Consider the following 21,702-nt stretch of genomic DNA (forward strand, 5'->3'; position numbering starts at 1 on the left):
AAAACGAGCAGGTAAGGATGTCATTATGAAGTGCACAAGAAAGTTATCCGACACTTCCATTTCAAGGCTCTTAAGCTTATTAGCCATGTCAGTCATCTTCATAATGTGTTCACGAACACCACTGCTACCATCATATTTCAGAGTAAGCATTTGCAGCATCAAATTACTTGCCAGCGCCTTTGATGATCCTTTGAAGTGATCCTCTACAGATTTGAGGTATTCCTTCACCTTGTCAGAATCAGGAATTGCTCCTCGGATGCTGAGGTGGATTGTATTCTTGACCAACATAAGTGATAAGCGATTCGCCTTTTCCCATCTATCATAAGCCGCCTTCTGCTCCCTAGTGGATTGCTCGGTAATGGCAGCAGGTTCATCCTGGCAAATGGCAAGGTCGTAATCTAACATGCCTAGAGTCAGCATTAGTTGATCAACCAAAAATTTTCACCCTTAAAGTACTATGGTAAAAATGTCTTAGAAAAAATTATTTCTGAAAAGTTAGAGACAAATTTGACCATAAAATTATGGGGTTATTTTAAGGTCAAGGTTGTTATTTTAAGGCCGTATAATTTCAGATTTCGATAAAGACTAAATCAAAAGATGATTTAGGTTAACTCAAACTCAAATTCAATAAAGACTAAATCAAAATCGAATAAAATTAATGTCGAATTCAATAGAGACTAAATCAAAAAAGGACGACTTAAGTTAACGTCGAATTGAATAAAGTCTAAATCAAAAAATTAATATACGGTCGAGTTCGACTAGCTTGAGGTCGAACTTAACTAGCTTGAGTCGAAGTTGACTAGCTCGTGGTTTAGCCAAAACTTATGATCGAAGTTTAGCCAGCTTGAGGGTCGACTAGCACCACAATTTAGGTCGAAGTTCGACTAGTGCAAGACGAGGTCAAGGTTAAGCTAGGTCGAGGTCGAGGTAGGAGCTAGGTCGAGGTTAGGCTAGGTTGAGCTCGAGGTCGAGCCTAGCTAGGTCGAGGTCGAGGTCAAGCCTAGCTAGGTCGAGGTTAGAGGTCGAGGTCGAGTCTAGCTTGGTCGAGGTTAGAGGTCGAGGTCGAGCCTAGCTAGGTCGAGGTTAGGCTAGGTTGAGCTCGAGGTCGAGCCTAGCTAGGTCGAGGTTAGAGGTCGAGGTCGAGGTCGACTTGTTAGTTAAGATCGAAGCCGAACTGGGCAGCTTAAGGTCTAGCTCGAGTGGTCCAATGTAAGGTCGAGCTCGAACAAGATGATTAAGGTCGAGTTTGACTTGGATTAGTTAAGGTCGAGCTCGAGTTGTGAGCTTAGGTCGAGCTCGCGTAGTTTAGTCCAGTGGTCGAGCTCGAGTGAAAAAACACGATTTAAACATCAAGATTAAGAGTAATTAGGATCAAACTCAAAGAAATTAGATGAGTTTTATCAAGAACACGAAGAACACAATTAAGATTCTTCAATTTTTTCTAAGAAAAAACAAGGTTTTTTATGATCAAAATTATAACCAAAACCTTATTATTGTTTAAAAAACACGTTTTTAATTTTATTAACCATTTTCGGTTTTAATAATAATACGAATCAAGAAAACATAAACCTTGGCTCTGATACCAGATGTTGGAAAAATAATGATTCGTATTAATTAATATAATATAAACATGATTAATAACACTAACCTGAAGATCCTGAGGAACCTGTTAGTTGATTCAGCATACGTGCCATTGTGATCAGTTCCCAAATTAAGATGATTATAGGTTAGATGGGGAAGAAGAGAAAACACACACACAAATTAGAGAGGGGGGGGGGGCGAAAATAATTATGTGATTAGTCACTAATGACTTAATTATGTTATATTTATATACATAACATTTATACTTAGCCCCCTTGGTGTTTTGTGTGATGTGAATTATAAGTCTCTTTAATTCTAATCACCTAATGGGAAACCCTATATTATGTCATTAATGGTAAATACGCCCATCGTATATTTACAGACATAAGGATTTCAATTATTTGTCAATTATCATTTGAGACTGATATATGATCGGTGAAGGTCACAACTTCATGGTTCCAACATTATTAGGTAGAAAGTTTAAATTAATGAATAAAGGAAAAAGATAGTTTGAGCATATCAAGTTCATGTAATAATCACATTATTATTTCAAAATGTCATCTCAAACATTCTCTAAATTTTCTCCCCACTTTTAAAATGATTTAAAAATATTCAATATCTTCAAATAATAAAAATTATCCCACTTCTTTTCTTTTCTTCTAACAAATAACTCAAGAACTACCGTTAAGCTTAATTGTATGATAAGTACTCATAAGTTGATCGACACTTCTATCTTCACAGCTTCACTTTTGTAAGGGATTAATAATAATAATAATAATAAAAATAATAATAATAATAATAATAATAATAATAATAATAATAATAAATTTTTTGTGCTTTAAATATATAATATTATATGTTTTCAGCTACAACCACGAGTTATCACTTTTCAACTAGTTTCCTCAAGCATATGTTGAATGTTTTGCGCAAAATTCATACGTATGCAATCATGTTAATAACACGTAAACTAAAAGAATGTGAGTTTACTAGTATTCAGAATATACATGAAACACGATACCTTTTATCATTAAAAATATTTTACTAAATTTATGGAATATCTAACATTTATACGATGTAAGCATTCGTTGTTTCATGTTTTATTTGCGAATAGTTCATATGTATATGTAATCAGATTACACGTGAACTAAAAAATGTGAATTTACTAGTATTAATATGTGAATATATGAATATGGGGTTTGCTAAATACAACCCTTAAGCTGTATTTAAGTTGCATAAATTATTTGTACATTTAGAGAAATTTTTATTGATAATAAGAAGAAACGTACTAGCGAGAAGCTAGGAATTACAATTCATAGTAGAAAACAAGAAAAATTACAACTAAGGGGAAAAGTCGACATCATATCTAGAAATTGAAAGAGTTCCGGTTGTGCCACTCAATTGCGTTGTTTGCCGATCTATTTGCAATCCAAAGAAAAGTAAGGGATTTAAGCTCTTTAAACGCGTACCGGAGAGATGGGGCTTTGTCGTTGAATAACAGATCGTTCCGGGTCTTCCAAAGAATCCAACAATATGCAATAACAATTAGGTTAACCAGCTTTTTCCTCCTTGTATCAATGTCAACGTTCATATGAACTTCAAATAATTCTCTGGGATTGGATGGCCTGGCAGGGGGAGACGACACCATGAAGAGAGAAGCATCCATAGAGAGTCGGAAAACTGGCAATGGAGGAATAAATGAGTTGCAGTCTCATTATAGATGTTGCATAGGGGGCAGGATGGGGAGTTAACAACAATACTACGGTGGAGTAGCGAATCTTTCGTGGGCAGGCGATTTAGTTCAATTCGCCATCCCAAAATGTTGGCTTTCAGGGGCACCAAACGGTTCCAAGGAAATGGCCAGGTTGTTGGTCTAAGTGTAGCATTTTGGAGGGAGTACCGCATAGACTTGGTGGTGAATGAGCCAGAAGGATCTGCATTTCATGTCCATGTATCGTTTGAATTTGTGAGATAAGTGCTTGAGATCAGAGATAAAAGAGTTTCGAGTTGTCGAAGTTCACTAGAAGAGGTTGGGGGCTTAGACCAGTTCTATCGCCACCGAGAGAAAAACCCATTACCAGTGCATCGCTCTTTGATGAGGCAGGTTTTGTCTCTGTCCAGTTTGAATAAATCAGGAAATATGGCCGAAAGAGGGTCGCTACCAATCCATGTGTCTAGCCAAAAGCGAATTGTGTCTCCATTGCCAACACGACTTGTGAAAAAAGACTCCAGGAAAACGTTAAAGTGGACCAGGTGGGAGTCAGGTTTGGCGATCGTTTTCCAAACTCCAACCAAATCCGATTTGACGGGGACATGGGACTGATTATGTTTAGAAAAGTGAATGGAAGAGATGACGCGTCCCCAAAGATAATGGGGGTCCTTACGAAGGCGCTACCACCATTTGGAAAGTAATGACAGGTTTTTGATATGTAAAGAACCCAAACCTAACCCGCCCGAGTCGATAGGGGCAATGATTTTATCCCATGCGATCCACGAAATTTTCTTTTTTGATATAATACCCCCCTAGAAAAAGGATCTACAGATAGATTCGAGCTTTGAAATAACACTTACCGGCGCCTTATACAAGGAGAAGTAGTAGGCTGGGAGACTGTTAAGCACAGATTTGATCAAAGTGATTCGACCACCCAGAGAGAGAGAATGAGCTTTCCATTGAGATAATCTGGTTTCGAAGGTGCGGATTACCGGGGCCCAATTTTTAATCAAATTCATGTTGGAGCCCGCCACAAGGTTAAGGTAAGTCATAAGGTTAAGGTAAGTCATGGGGAATTCACCAATCTTGCATTTGAGTATTCTGGTAGAGATGTCGGTGGCATTGGAAGGCAGGTTAATACCAAAAAAGCTGGATTTATGCAGATTCACTTTAAGTCCAGATGTTAGATAAAAACACACCAAAATTCGTGATATGTTTTTGATATGGGTCGCAAACCAAGAGCCGATTAGGATAGCATCATCTGCGTAGAGGAAGTGAGAAATAGTAGGCCCGAAGTTTGGGAGTTTTATTCCGGAGATGAGGCCCAAGTTTGAGGCCCTTTGGATCACATTGGAGAAGGCCTCCATGGCAATAATAAAAAGGTAAGGGGATAATGGGTCTCCCTGGGGCATTTCGTGTTCGCAATTAAAATCATCAGTTGGGCATCCATTAACAAGAACAACACATCTTGTTGAGAGAAGGATACCTCTAATCCATGTGATCTAGCGAGGTGGGAAGTCCATTTACAGCCCTTAGGGCTGCATTTAACATTTTCCTATAAATATATATGATACGGGTAAGGTTCATGTGAGAAATATTCATAGATGAACATAAGTAATATTAAGTATAACTTGATTGGTTCATTTGTGAACGAAATTGTTCACATATACGTACATAAGAACATCATATTTATAATTTAAAAGTTCTCATAGTTATTCCAATTTAAATGGTTCTCACATGAACCTTTTCTTATATGATACAATGTAAGTATATGTTTCATGTTTTATTTGCAAATAGTTCATATGTATATAGATGAACATAAGTAATATTAATTATAACTTGATTGGCTCATTTGTAAACGAAATTGTTCACATATATCATTCACATAAGAACATCATAGTTATAATTTAAAAGTTTTCATAGTTATTCTAATTTAAATGGTTATCACATAAACCTAAACCTATATGATACGGTGTAAGTATATATATGTTTCATGTTTTATTTGCAAATAGTTCATATGTATATATGTAATCAGATTTTACACGTTAACTAAAAACTGAAAATTTACTAGTATTAATATGTGAATAGTTCATATGTATATATGTAATCAGATTTTACACGTTAACTAAAAACTGAAAATTTACTAGTATTAATATGTGAATTTAAATAACGATATACCTTTCATGATTTGTGTAATTTTTTTTCTATGATTTAAATATTTCATTAAAATTATGGAATATATAAATGTGATACACTACCGTAAACTCGTTTTTTCTGTCCTGTTATTCAACTTAAGAATTGAATAAAAGAAAACACGAATTGAATGGCAACTTTTTTCATAATCAAAATAGATACTCGTATTAGATACCATGTCGGCATTTTGATACAAATATGCTCTATATTAAAATGTTGTTATTGGACATAAATCACAAATAAGATGCCATGATTGATCCCAAAAAAAAAGAAAGAAAACGGAAAAAAAGTGTGTGGATTTGATAATAGTTGAGGTGGGGCATCCTAATCCAAGACTTTTGGCAGGTGTAAGTAAAATATTTGATGCCAAAACAGGAAGCTGTTTGCTTGTTTGGCAACTTGATACTTTGAAAAGGAAACGGAGCTAACACGTAGCCAACACGTGGTAGGGGACGAAGTGACCACTGACAGTTCCTAGTCACCCATTTTGTTATTTACTCAGTATACCTTTTCTTTTTAATAAAAAAATTTCGATCTTCCCTCTTTCTTCATCTTACGAACAACTTGTGTGATCGTGTTACTTTTCGATCAAAGTAATCTGTAACTCGATCATTTGTAAGCCCGACGCGCGTCATAGCGATCAAATTAATCTCAAGACTACACACTTTGTAAGCAAACATGGTGTCGTAAATTGTTATATGTGATTGATATATTATTACACGTCTTTAAATACTTTTGACGTCGTATGGTTATTTATATCTTTGGGAAATGCTAAACAGCCCTAAGGGCTGTATTTAACGTGCATAAAACAACTTGTATTTTTCATATTAAAAGTTCACCCCTGATTTTCATAGTAAATGTACAAATAATTTATGCACCTTAAACACAGCCTTAAAGGCTGTATTTAGCAAACCCCTATATCTTTCCAGCTTATTATAAAAAAGAGAATACATTTGTCTATCTACAACGTATTAAAGAGTGGAAATATTACCATTGAACTAATTTTAATTTTAGGTAATTGTAATTCTTAGTCATCAGTTATTTAAATTAGGCCAAACTTAAATAGTGAAACTTTTGGACCTTGGTTTTATTAGCTTGTATGATAACCTAACAAGTAATAGGTCATGGATTTAAGTTCCTTTGGCAAATAAGTTTTATTCATTCCAATTAAAAAAACGAAGCTGTGGATATGCATAATTTCAAAAAAGTGGTACATACCCGTGTTATTAAAATGAAGCGTTTTGTTGAACATGAGCATTACTGGCTTCTACCATATATGATAAAAATTTATACTTTGTGCATGGCAATTAAATTAAAACTCTGTGAAAACTAATATCATTTCCCAATGTGGATGCATGTTAGTACAATTGTCTTTCTTTAAAGAAATAAATTCATTAATGAGATATGACTCGTAACTTTAAAGAGGTAGCGTACGAAATGATTTATCTAAAAAAGAGTATGTATACCATTGAAACCTTATTCCATCAATCATGAGTATTTCGTTATCCAGAACACTTGTATATTTCTATTTCATTATTTCTGTCAAAATTTATATTTATGACATGTTTTTGATTATGCCAATAATGTCTTATCCGTCTCCTTTGTTCGCACCCAAAACTGGCCAAATTAAAATGGCCTATTGTGAATTCTGCCTAAAATTAAATTTATTCATTTGTTGATATATGTCTCACATATTTTTCTCTTTTTAAACTTTCTCATTAATTTTGTCATGTATTTACATATTTTTAGGTACATCTTTAAACTTATTAATTAGGTTCTGTACGTGATATAATAAATATATACAACTTGTATGATGAATATATATACGAATAAGGACTAACGGATACTTTGTTAACAGCTTCTAAACGGTATTAATTTATTAAAACGCAGGTCATGCTGATTTACATTATATATATTTGAAAGTGGGAACCACGTCCACGACTTGCCCCTTAGTGATCAAGTTATAAGCTTTCGCAGTGTTACTAACAAACACACATCCTATTCTACAACGTGTGCCCAACATTTACTTTGAATAGGTCGGATAACGATTTACTTTATTATGGACTTAAGCGAACCGGGCATTTAACGAACAGTTAATGGATTACTTGAGTTTTTATTCATTTGTTTTTTAATATAAACATATATGTAAATACAAAGATATGTTCGTTTATATATATTTAAGTTAAGGCCGGGAACCGTACACAACTCCAGTTCATTCATTTATATGTTTTTAGATTCTTTCATAATATTGATTTTGAATCATAATACTTTTATTATATATGATCATTTGGATTTACTTGTGTTCAATTCGCTCATGAATCAGTAATATTGTGATACATATAAGTTTGCGTATGATTTAATCTATGTAGTCTGTCAGTGGGGTCCATTGTTAGCGGCGATGTCGCCGCAAATAGTGGGGTCCATGGCACGTGAAACGGTCGCGTTGAATCTCTGCAGTCTGTCAGTGGAACCCACTATTTGCGGCGACGTCGCTGCTAATAGTGGGTGGTGGGGTACCCTGTTTGACCTGATCGTGTTACGCGCTTCGTTCTTTATATGATTAAAGTTGTTAATATGTGTGAAATAAGTATTATTGTTAATAGTATTAATAGTGGTGTGAAATGGATAATTGAAATTAAAAAATGGTGTGTATTGTGAATGAGTAGTTAAAAATTAAAAGTTTTATGAGTATTTGAAAAATACAATTAGTTACGATGGTTTAAAAATCAATAATATTAATTAAAAATACTTTTTGGGCGTAATAAGTGAATTGTATTATGAGTAATTAGCACAATACCCACGCAATGCGGCGGTAATCGTCGTGGCGACGGTCTGGTGGTGGGGGCGATTGTTAGTGGCGGAGGTGGTGTCGAATGGTGTAAGTTATTGATGTTACAATAATTGATGTAAATGGTTAATGGAGATATTTTGAAAGATAATTGATTGCTAGTATAATTTAATTATTAGCTAGTGTTAAGTGAGTAGTGTAGATAAAAACATTTTAAACGGTGTTGCGTGTAAATATCACACAAACTTCTACATTTCTATAAATAAAAAGCTATTATAAACGGTGTAAGTATCCGCACAATGCGGCGGTAGTTGTTGTGGCGACGGTGTGGTGGTGAGGGCAACTGTTAGTGGCGGAGATGGTGTTGAGTGGTGTAAATTATTGATGTAAAAATAATTGATAAAGGGTTAATGAAAATATTTTGAAAAATAAATACTCGTAGTTGATAGTGTAATTTAATTATTAATATTAAGGGATAGTGTGGATAAAATATTTTAAAGGGTGCTATATGTAAATATTATATAACCTTTAACATTTTCTAAAGAAAACTATTTTTTTTATCTATACTACGAAGTATATCAATAAACAAACCACTCTTCTTTATTTTCAACTCTTTACTTTTAAAATACCTAAAATACTCTTAATTTTCAACACTTTCTTAACTTTCACACTAAATCTACCAAGTATATCCCTAAAATATTTTACACTCATATTTATCCAAATTATCTATCTCCTTTATTAATTAATTTAGATATTTATATCTAATATCTCTACAACATTCTTAACAAAGTTATTTACAAAAGATAAATCTCTTAACCATAAAATAACTACACGATCATTTACGTCAATTACTTTTATATTAATAATTACATTGTTACCACTACCGCCACTAGCACCACCTGTTATCGACATTGTCGCCGTATTGCGCGGGTACTCATCTCGTAGTATAGTATAGTATAGAAAGTATAGATAGATTAACTATAGTTCTATTTATCAATGGTCACCAACTTTTCAAGAAAAAAAAAAAAGCTAAAGTACTGTAGCTACTAACATATACATGGAAAGTGCAACAATCATACCGAAAGGGATATTTCTGTTGACTTTGACGCAGATAAAATATACGTAAATATTTTGATATGTCACACTTTGTATCATTTTTCTAAAGCACGATTATGTAAATTTTGTGGACCATAATCCCCTTCGATCGCGATGTAAGTTGTAACGATGACTGCTGACATTTGAATATATAAAATATAATATTAATTCAAAATAAAACTATATATTATATTTCAATCAATTAAGCTCATGGTCTAAAACTTTAATTCCAATCCAAGTTTTACAGCAAAGAAATATATATAATTTACCATCATTTAATTCTTACACTGCCGTTTATACAAAACTGCACAACTTACCATCAAAATGGTCTGGTAGTCATTATTTTTGATGTCCTAACATAAAGTATCATCAGATTCGAATATTTTTAAACATGCATGTAAATGCATATTACTGTCATGTAGATTCGGTGACATACGATCAATACAATAAATATTTATACATACATAAATGTGATGTGGACAATATATAGATATAGTGAAGATCGAGAAGGGGAATTGAACGTACTTTGGTTTCGAGCATGACCGCACAAACGTTATCGGTATGATTAATGGCGGTACGTACGTAGATTATGAAGTGATGATACCACATAGTGTAGAAGGATTAAGCTTTAGATTCTTATGGTGCTGAAATTAGGATTGTTATATAAAAAATTCTACTCAAGGGAAAAATGGAATACCCGAAAACATACATATATGTTTTTCTTCAAAATAATGTTAATCGAAAACAAGAAACCATGCATGTTTTCCTATTTTTAAGTTTTAACTACATTTTTAAAACCTATTCTTTTTTATGGTTTTCTAAAATTTATCCACTTTGACATTTTAAAAATGAAACTTTTTTCGTGTTTTCCGAACTTGCAAATAAACTTATTCTCAAAATGTTTAAAGGTAAAAAAAACCCTTCTCATTCTTTTGAAAAATAAAAACGAAAACATAAAAATGTTTTCAATAACTAAACATGGCCCTTAGAGCATCCACAATGAGAGTTCAAAAGCTTTTTATGAAAAACTAATCCATAAAAAACTTTTGCTCAGTCACTAACAAAAAACTTTTTATTTCAATGGAGGAAAAACTTTTAATTTAAATCAAAAGTTTGATAGAATAATAAAAAACTTTTTGAAAAAATCTCTCCCTTGGAGATGCTCCTAGGATTTTTGTCTATGAATTTGCATTTCTATAGATCACTACATTTTCACTCTCGGATGATCACATGGTTTATGAAGTGTGTGTTATGTAATTATCTTAACCAGTTAGCCGTAACATTGAGCGACAAGTACACGTTATTGTAAGGAACCAAAGGCAGCAAAAGCAAACACTTTTGGCTAGAGAAATAGACCTCCATCGCATATAAAAACTTAAGCTCTGACATTGATCTATGTAAGGAAGCTATCCCCTAAAAGAACATTTATTAGTTCACTAGGTGAAACCCGTGCGTTGCACCGGTCTTATTTTATTTCTCGTCGATTATTTGTGAACTACATACAATACAAAGTTACAAACAATCTTATAACTTGAAGTAAATAGTATAACCCGCCCGCTCTATATATAGATACATATATACATTGGAGTAAAAAAAAAGCAACAAAACAGAAAGTATTCAGCATAATTACAAATGAAAGTGCTAATCAACCAGGTACAACATGAGCATTCTTTAGTTTAGACATAGTTAAAACGTGTAAACAAATTGTATAGGGACAAACTTCTCTAGTTAATTTCATGTTAAGGATACATAAGATTTAAAAGGATTAACAAAAAAAATATATATAGTACTTAAACTATTAATCTTAAATATGAATGTGTGATGCTAAAAAAGAACATATGTTAACATGTTAAAATGATGTGATTAATCTTTGTCATCTATATTGAACCAACCTCGTTTTTGCAATCACAAACTGGTCTGCCACTCAAGAATCAATATCTTGTGTGATACACTTGATAAGGAGATCCTAGTTATCCTGAAAATGGAAACCAATTTTTGCCACTCGAGAACCGGTGAGTTGCATGGACTAATTTGGTTTATAGCTAATCTTTCGTAAATAACATGCAATTAAAGAATGTTGCCCAAGATCCATTATATATGTTGCATATATAATTTGTTCTAAAAAAAAGCACATTAAAAACTTAAAAACTATGAACAACAAAATAGGGATATCGCTAAGGTATAACCAAAAATTGACATGAACAAATACAACTACTTTAATATATGCATATGAAGAAAAACTATCACTTGCGTGTTTTTGAAACAGTAGAGACAAAGAAGGAACGACAAAACCATAATAAAGACCCTCGATCAACCTACGGGTTTTACTATGTCATGTTCACATGAATTACTACCCGTTAATGGTTTTTCTATAAAAAAAAAACATTTATAATCTATGTCTACGCATATAACTAATAATCATATGCTGAAATTACAGACCAAAAAACAACTATTATCTAAACAACATCTGGATTCATTATCTATGCGTTGCATCGACTCATAAAATAATTTATGCCATGCTACTTCTAAGTTTTGATACTATCACTTTGAATGTTGTTTAGATTGCATTATTGTCAAACTTGTGCTTCTCTGGATGCTCATTGTCAAGATTATAAAGGCAACAAATATAAATCTGTCATGTGGGATTTTAATAATGGTGTTAGTCACTTGAATTTATCAAAGATAAAATTACTATCGCAGTAAATCATTTTTTGTCGACAACATAGATATATTCGCGCCACCTTAGCTAGTTAGGATCCGCGTGTTGAGCGTTTAGTTATGAACAATTTCAATATAGAAAATATGACCTCATTCAAGGATATGATATTTAGAAAAGTAAGAAACTAAATGTCATATCTAGAGTCTCTTTATATATATTGCAATAAAAAAAAGGGTAAATGCCCATGACCCTTAAGTCCCGTAAATGAATTTTTTTCTCTCAAGTCAGCGGCCCTGTAACGTTGCCTAATAGTGACACCCTAGAAATCTTGGCTGATTGAATATGCTTTTGCAGGGATTCGAACTTAGGATGTGTTCCCACCAAATCACTTTTTACGGGGACATGTGACCATTGAGTTGTAACTCAGATGGTTGTATATGGAAGGGGATTCCCTCAAGTTCCTCCAACTTCAAGGGCCAAGATTCAATTATTATCATTGATTCTTGGCCCTTGATTTTCAATCAAAGGAAATCAAGGGCCAAGATCCTCCTGGGGAAACTTGAGGGAATCCCTTTCCGTTGTATATGTATTACAATGCGAGATGTTTATTTATATAGTTTTGTAAAGGGATAACTGCAGAAAATAGAAAACACCTTTCGACCAATTCACGAAAATAGCAGTGACCTTTAAAAGTTTTACTTTTTAGAAATGAACTTTCATTTATTCCCGAAAATAGTAACATTTGACACGCGTACATGATGACATGGACATTTTTTGATTACGTGTCATTTTTTAATGACATGGCATACTATATAACTACAGAAAATATAAAAGACCTTTCGACCAATTTATGAAAATAGCGGTAACCTTTAAAAGTTTCACTTTCTAGCAATAAACTCTCATTTATTATTGGATTACTTCAACACCGACGACGGCGGTGTTGGAGGTGGAGGTGGTTTCTTCTCAATTTCTTCAACTAATTTAGAAAACGACGGCGATTTGTTCGAGTTCGAGCTAACCTCTGGACCTCCGTTATCTAGATTAATGTCATCTGTCGACGAACTATTCTTAAACGGTCCAGATCCGGCCTATGAAACTCTCGTCTCACCTTGAAGTTCCTCAGAATCTCCCTTCGACTAAAACGACGACGTTTTGACATCTAATTTTTTTTCCTTGAGATAGACGAATGAAGAAGAGCTAGATCTATGTCTCCTTTAAGATCTTCATATACAACTTTTCAGCTTTTTAATGTTTGAAATAGGAAGAGACTCAACAGATATCAATAAAATTAAGCTGAAATTAGTTCCAGAAGAAAATGACGAGAAAAAAAAATCTTGTCAGAACCAAAACTGAAAAGGAGTCATGTCATTTTTTGGGGGAAATGACACGGCTGATAAAAATTACTTAATTAATAAATAAAAAATAATGTTATGTCATAAAAAATGCCACATAATTAAAAAATGTCTACGTCATCATGTACACGTGTCAAATGTTACTATTTTCGTGAATAAATGAAAGTTCATTTCTAAAAAGTAAAACTTTTAAAGGTTACTGCTATTTTCGTGAATTGGCCGAAAGGTGCTTTCTATTTTCTGCAGTTACCCTTTTTTTAAATTAGAAAGTGTTTTCTGACAAAAAGCATACCTTTCATCATCTTCATTTTAATATAACCAAAAAAAAAATGATTTTGAAAAAAAATTGAAATAAGATATGACTTTGAAAAATATATTTAACAGTCTTAGATTATAGAAATTATGAAAAATAATAAAAAGAGTTTAAATATGTTAATAATGTGGAAATAATTTATATTTATGTTATATATATATATAAATGAGAAAACCTTAATTTCAAAAAGTAAAAGTTTGAACCTTTAGTTAAAGTTTATGTTTTAATTAGAGTCATTAGATAAAAATATAATGTCATATATATTTCCTAACCTTTTTAGACTTAAATTTAATTTAATATATTTAAATATGATCATTAAATATGAAAAATAATTGTTACATTTTATATTAATAATTATTTTAATGATATAATTATAAAAAATAATTCTTAACATTATATTATACTTTTAAAATAACCTTTTTCTTTACATTATTATATTTTATGTTGTTTTATGTCGTACATTTTATTATACTATGAGTTTTTATCAGATTTTTATCATATAACGTAATAAATATTGGTTATAAGTATTTAATTTGATATCGTTAGTATCTTATGATATTTAGATAAAAGATATTAATATTATTGATATGTATATGGTGCCTAAAATAATCAATAATAAAAAAGATTGTAAAAATAACAACATCACCATTTTTCAACATCTTTTATCTATGTTTTAGATTACGATATTATAAAAATTTAGCATGTCATTAAGTATCTATAATATATATTTAAAAAAATAGCAAGTAATATCTACATTTAACTTTATACCATCATAAAAGATATAATTAACATACATATCCTACTAATAAGTTTTGATACAAAATATTTTAAGATGATACCATCGAATTTCAACATGTCTTATTTATAACTATCAATTATATTATAAGTCAAAACGACTAACTTATGGAATCCAACATGATTTACTCTCATATAGCTCATATTAAGGGAAAAACATAAAGGACATGAATTTATATCACTATAATTTTGGATGATTTGGAACATAAATTCACGCTCGTTTGATCGTTTCCACTTTTGGATTATAAATCATATTTACTTATTTAGTATTAACTATTACTTATTAATATTAGTTAAAATAACATCACCAAGTTAGTGGCTTGTTGGTGAAAGCCCAAACTTTGAAATCGTAGGTACCACGTTTGAAACCCATGCCCCTTATTTTTTTGCCATAATATTAGCTACATATTTTCGTATAATACATATGTAGGTGATGTGATGACTATACAGGTGGCTGACATGTAACTCATAAAGATGTGACCGTGATGCTGACTTGTCTCTCGGATCGATATGGTAACGCCACGTAGGAAATTGCTGATATGGCAGGCTCAGAGAGCGCCACACGAGCTCTTTGAGATAGCCTTTTATATATAGATATAGATTTTCATGATATAACTAAAAATTAGAGAAATAGACCTCCATCGCATATAAAAACTTAAGACTTCCATCGCATATAAAAACTTAAGCTCTGACATTGATCTATGTAAGGAAGCTATCCCCTAAAAGAACATTTATTTGTTCATTTTGATGATATAACTGAAAATTACACAAACAAGCACGATTAAACTTGAATCTCCATCAATTAGTCCAAACTAGGTGGCTTTATTCTATATATTTCTATAAATCTAACGGTACAAACAAGTTTACATTCTCAGAAGTCCTTAGCCTAGACTAAAAATGATGATGTACCATACTTAAGCCTTTGGAACCTCCGGCTCACTTATAGTCAGCAAAGATTAGAGCAGATTAAGATGATAAAGAGGCTCCGAACTCTCCGCCTGACTCGTAGACAAATAGTACAATAGCATGTGCACTGGTACGAACAGCTCATGCTCGTGTCTCCTAGGCCAACCATTTTGGCACAGCTGGCTAACGGTAACGAAGATTTGTCGGAGGATACCGTTAAGCCGACCGTTAGGCCCAACTTTCGGGTCCTTCGGCCCAACTCCTAAACCCTACGTAGGAGGCCTATAAATACCCTCCCGGGGTCTTGAGAAAAGGACAATGCATTCAACACACATACATATATACTTGGTGGCGTGAGATCTCTATGGTCTCATACTATCGAGGAACCGCCAACAAGCCATAAAACACTCATCACTACCCTAAATCCATTTTCATATACGAGATTAAACCTCTATTAATTTAGGTGTAACTTTACGCTTAAACAAAAAACAAATGCATAAACATTAGCCCCTCCACTTTAAAGACATGAAAATTGATTTAGTGTTGCTAACACAAAGAGCATCATCAGAACTATACAAATTAAGTATACAAGATGGCTAACACTAAAGTTCAAGGGTACATACTCAAAACCCAGTGGCCCATAACTAATAATAAACAAAAAAGGGCCAACATGGTTCATCTTCATGACCATGCCCACCATAAACCACAATTCCATGTTACATATAGTTTTCACAGTAAGATCACACAAAACCGCACAAACGAACCAAGCAATTTCACACACCAACCACTAACTTTTCTCATCAAAAATTGCAGCACCGAGGCCTTCCTCTAGCTAAATTATCCCATAAACAAACCATTTGTCTCGGGGATTGGTAATGTGCTGTGTAGTAGTTATCCATACACCCATATTGACAAAACTTCCCATGATGCGAGTATTTGACTGGAGTGGTGCTGTTAAACTGCTCAACCCACATTCCCATGCTCACATCTTCCATTTTGAATATCTATCAAGCAATGAAAAGAAAACATGTCAAACAGGTTAAAGAACTATAGGTCACCCAAAGTGTATTGAAATGCATAAAGCCTCTATAATTGCTATGAGCCTATGACAGAAATGTTAAAAGTTTTTAAAACAAAACTTAGTACATTATTCATTAAACTCATAGAGCAATTGTCTTCATGGGTCAGCCAACCTGTTCTGAACCACGCTTTTTAGTTATGACTACCAGTTTAGACCTGCTACTCCCCTCACACATTTTGCCTCTAATAATAAAGGAAATTAATTAAGAAAGGGATGTGAAATGGACCCTGAGTTTTCTTTTGGCGTGTTGGGATATGATGAACTTGGCTATGTCGCTGGAAATTATATATCCTGGTCCATTTGCATAAGTTGGATATACCGCTTCTGGCCATTCCTGCAACATACAAGTAATAACTCACCTTCACATTGAGAAAAACCAGTAGTATTTAGACATTCACACTTGATTTTTATTGCAAATCACAGTTTTTGAGAGATTGAAAGAAGCCCCACTTTTTGTTAAAAAGAGCATCCTTTATAAATACATTGTGGGAATGTAGAGGCAAAAAATGACATTGCACCATATCCTCTTTGTCCAAAACCAACACTAGCTGATCTCTTTTGCAACAAAAGAAATATTTATTTAGACATGTCAAAACAGGACTGGACCATGCAGGACCAAAAATATGAAAATATTTCAGAACCACAATTCATTCCTATCTAAACCACTCCAGTCCCAGACCAAACAGAACATGAGAATTCCTTTGAAAAATGTAATCCAAAAGCGACATTTAATGTTTGATTAAACAAATTTTAGAAAAATATTGGTTCGGTTTTCGACGGGCCATGAATGTGTTTTAAAGAATATCATGAACCATTAAACGAATTGAGACCCAAACCAAACATGTCCGGTTATGGCTCAGTTTTGAAAACTTTTGCACACCCCTAGGTTGGTAACAATACATATAGTAATCCATCTTCTACAAATTTAATGATCGAATGTTGACCTCAAAACTGACTGCCCATTTGCCATGTCTTAAAGGTCTGTGATACAGATTCAGATTTCCCATATATAGAGATTGTTGATGAGGGACTCTATCAAGTTCTTTCAAGATGGTATCCACTCTTGTGAAAGTGTCATCATCAACTTTCATTACATATGCAGCACTGACATTTTGGACCTGCATTGCAAGTGGTGGAACCAGATATAAGATGATTGTCACGCATCAATGGCTAATATCGATATTATAGAAGAAGGGGTTAATGAATCTACCGCATATTCACAGATGGCTATGGTTTTAAGCACCACAAGCTCATAGTGGTCCATAAATGTTAATACAACAATATCTCCGAAGTAAGCAGCCTCCTTTTTGAGAACTGCATTTTGCTCCTTCCTTGGACTCTGCAGTTTGATACAATTCCGATAAGAACCAACAGAAAATCACAAATACCTAAGAACAAACTAATATAATTGACGGGAGAGGCAGATTGAGAAAGTTAGAAAACCATTTCCGGGGCTTGGCTGCAATGAAACAAACCAAAGCCAGGGGAAACTAATTAGGTCATTTTTAAACATTTCTTTTTGGCAGCAGTCATTAGTGAACAATGTTTACTATCTGAATCACTTGTTTACAAAACATGCATATTATCTAAATACATAGGGGTTTCGTACCTGACTTTTCATGTTGTACTTCTTGGCCCATGACTTAATTGTACATTGCAAAACATCAACATACATGCATAAACTGTTTAGATATTACATGGTTTCCTAGTTTTCTTCAATTATAATTTGTTTTGTGTCAGATACTGGTTAAGAAGATGCTCAATGTGCTAGTAGTTCAGTTAAACTATAGAGTTGGAAAGAAAAATATTTTTTATTCATTAAAATATACCCCAGAGTTAAAGGGATCCATACGCCATGCAGCTGAAAACTTTGTGCTAACTGCCAAAGCGTCTAATATCAGCAATAAGATAAGATGTTATAAAGTTAACATATGATCACTATGTGGTTCTTAGTTGCTACTTCTGAATTTGAATCCAAGCCATAATCACATGGTAGTCAGATACCAGATATTCATATAAATTACAGTGGCTCAAGGGGAAGGAGACTAGGGAAGTAATTCTAATGCAATATAAGCCATCAAGCTTAGATATAGATACTACGTTTATTTAGATTTCTTACCAGCGCAACAAAAAAGCGAACTGCTACATCTGAGGTTTTGATTGCCAAAGACTGCATCCATGTCTTCCTAATAGCCATGCGCTCTGCGAAATGATTGGTAGCAGACAAAATCCCAATAAAAACTCGTATAGGATGGTGTGGCAAAGGTTTAGCTTTCCATTTCTCTGACATTTCTATGACCCTTTGTGGTGAAAAGCTCGGATGAGAGGCTGGGAGGGATGTGGCATAAACAGAATGAACATCTACATCCCCTTTAATTGCTAATCCTGTTGCATCCTCAAGTGTAAACCCCTGCAGAAGAGACAACAGCTTTTTAGAAAACATTTGAAGGGCACTTGTAGGTAAATATATACGAGTAATTAGGACATCTTTCTCAAGTGTATTTTCCCATCATTGATGTTCACTACATCAATTTATAGTCATAAATGAATGTAATCATGTACATAAAACTTGATAAAAGATATATTATGGACTTAGAGTAACATACTGTACGATAGGGAAATGATGTCACATGTCGGCCTCCGACATTTACATGGTATCCATCAAGTCCAGCACGTATGGTCAAGACAAACAATTTACCCTCCACAAAAGGAAATGGCCATGTCACTTCTGGTTTCTGGGCACGTCCTATAAATCGCTTAAACCACGATGATGTCCGTGATTCTTTTGAATCGACAACATCATTACGCATCCATTTTTCACATCTTGGAAATCCATCAACTGCCAAAGACAGTACATTAAAGACCATAGTCTTCATAAAGGAGAAAAACTACGATAAACATTAACATATATAAGCATCATTGTCCTTGCGACATAAAGCAAGACCAAGCAATAAATAGAACATCCCACAAATTGCCAATATGCCTAGCAATAAGCTAACTGTAAGGTAGAAGTATAAGTGCTACGACATGTTCATTAACCATTCAAGACGAACTCTGTTCAAAAGCCTGCTTCTTCATTGATAGCTTATGAGTACGGTTTTCACATTCCATGCATCAGATACATGACATATTCAATTTCCAAACTAACATAATGATAGAAATGGCCTAAAAGTGGCAATCGATATTAAAAGAAAGAAGTCAACATATTAGACATTCAGAGATATAAGCAACCAAGCATTATACCTACCATATATTCTTTCTAGTACGAGTATGTTATAGCAATATGCTTACCAAGCATGTCATCATCGCCTTTCGAAGGCAAACCATCGCACCTCTGAGCTGCACCCCATTGCATCCTATAGCAAGTATTGTGTTCAATCACCGGTTGATGACTCCAATCACCCCTCAATCGAGGGTTCAAATGCAAAATTTTCGGAGGATCCTCTGCAACTACAGACTTTAACCCCTGCAACTCAACCTTAAACTGTGAAACCAAAACCAATGGATCACCAGCCTTAACTCTCGCAAGTTGAGGAACATACTCATTATGAGCACGATGAGGCGTTCCCACTACTGTAATAGAAGACCCAACAGCAAGACCACACGGAAGGAACATCATCCTATCTCCTTTAGTCAACTCTTCACCACTAACCGACACCCAAGGCGGACACCTTTCTTGCTTCCCTTCAAGCACTGACGACAACTCCGTCTCCTTTTCATTGAACTTATCAACCTCTTCCCACGCCTTCAAACCTAAACTCCAAGCCTCATCCGCCATTTTCTCCAACCCCGACATATCTTTAGTCCTATACCTTTGTTTCAATATATTCCCAGTTAACCGCCCGTATCTAAGATCAACAGGCGGAAAGCCATCATCTTTATCCGAATTTTCCTCATTTAAACTCTTATCAACTACATTATCATTTCCTAAAGCCGATTCACTAATTTTTTCACGATATGCAGATCTTATCAAAGGCAAAGTACTAGTACTACTACTACTACCTTCTAACGCGTAATTCCTAACATCCTCAATACTACTACTAGTCGACACAATACTACCCGATGTATCAAAATAATCCGGAAACTTAAAACAAACAATAATCAAATACAATGCAGCTAAACCAAACAATATATGAGGCAGTTTTACCCTTCTTAAACCAAAGACTTCACTTCTTGACCTCTTCATCATTCTCATTTGATATACACATCTATATACACATTTAAGCCCTAATCTTGGAAACCAATGTTGCAAAATTTGAAGTAAAACAAGTTGTTAAAATAGATACAGATAATTATTATGTATATAGATAAATGGGTAAACCTAATTTGAGATTTACCTTGAATGGAAAGCGGTAAATTGTAAAAAAGATGCGAAATTTGAGAGGGATTTGAAGGGAGTTTTGATTTTGAAGAGATGGGGATTCAAGATTCGAGTAAAATAAATGTGAAAAGGAATGTGGGGGTGAACGTGACGATGAGTAGGTGGAGCAACCTTTGTCTAGGAGCATATACAAACAAGTTACTTTTCATACATGTTACATACATTCTTGTCTTAAAAAAATGTTGTCACATTTGTTTTTTGGGGTAATTTGAAGCGAAAATATCTACGTGTGTTACCTTTTGCTATAACAATATACGAGTAATAATTATATAGAGTCACTATTTTTTGATGGTAATGTTATGTTTATGTTGTTTGGGATGAGCCGATCGAAATCGAATCTATTGGATTTAATAGATTTATTTGTTTCGAAGTCGTTTGTGTTAAATCTCTTTTTTCTTCGATGAGCAATAAATACCATTTTCCTCAAGTTTTTTTTCACGTAACTACAATTAAATCTAATTAAGGACCCTAGTGTGGATCCCGTACCGACTCTATCCCAATCTCAGGATCGAGAACGATATTCGTGTTTAATGGTTTTTGGGATTGTGAGGGAGACGGTATCGGGAAATCACGTACTGCGATTTCGTCTCGCTTCCTGTACCAATATCGTACAACGTTTGAGTGATTTTCGGGAATGCCCATCCTCAAAACTAATTAGTTCAATTCATAACAAGAATGTAATCCTATAATCAACAAAAGTAACCAAAAAAACATAACTTCATTTTTGAACTAAGTGGTTTCAATAGAATTGTTGCAACACGATATCTTCCAAACATTTAATAATATTGACACCATTCATATATATGCTAGTATATGTAAATCTGGAACTGCCATTATATCTGACTATTAT

At 33.7% G+C, this 21,702-nt stretch overlaps 1 protein-coding gene across 1 annotated transcript; it reads right to left on the minus strand.

Moving 5' to 3' along the window:
• Positions 1 to 15,883: 15,883 nt before the first annotated feature.
• LOC122594174 (hydroxyproline O-galactosyltransferase GALT2) lies at positions 15,884 to 20,850 on the minus strand. The gene is made up of 7 exons (XM_043766642.1): positions 19,763 to 20,850; positions 19,078 to 19,310; positions 18,591 to 18,881; positions 17,682 to 17,810; positions 17,416 to 17,589; positions 16,698 to 16,805; positions 15,884 to 16,394 (listed from the first exon to the last, which is right to left on the minus strand). Exons 1-7 carry the CDS (start codon positions 20,664 to 20,666, stop codon positions 16,191 to 16,193), a joined length of 2,043 nt encoding a protein of 680 aa, XP_043622577.1. The 5' UTR covers positions 20,667 to 20,850; the 3' UTR covers positions 15,884 to 16,190.
• Between the last annotated feature and the right edge of the window lie 852 nt (positions 20,851 to 21,702).

Source organism: Erigeron canadensis, chromosome 3, assembly GCF_010389155.1.
Source record: "Erigeron canadensis isolate Cc75 chromosome 3, C_canadensis_v1, whole genome shotgun sequence".
Lineage (NCBI taxonomy): Eukaryota > Viridiplantae > Streptophyta > Magnoliopsida > Asterales > Asteraceae > Erigeron > Erigeron canadensis.

Coding starts and splice junctions, on each gene's coding strand:
- LOC122594174 (XM_043766642.1), bottom strand. CDS start 20,666: ATGAGAATGATGAAGAGGTCAAGAAGTGAAGTCTTTGGTTTAAGAAGG. Junction 17,811..18,590: donor TTCGCTTTTTTGTTGCGCTG/GTAAGAAATCTA, acceptor ATCAAACTGCAG/AGTCCAAGGAAGGAGCAAAA. Junction 17,590..17,681: donor TAGCCATCTGTGAATATGCG/GTAGATTCATTA, acceptor CTTGCAATGCAG/GTCCAAAATGTCAGTGCTGC.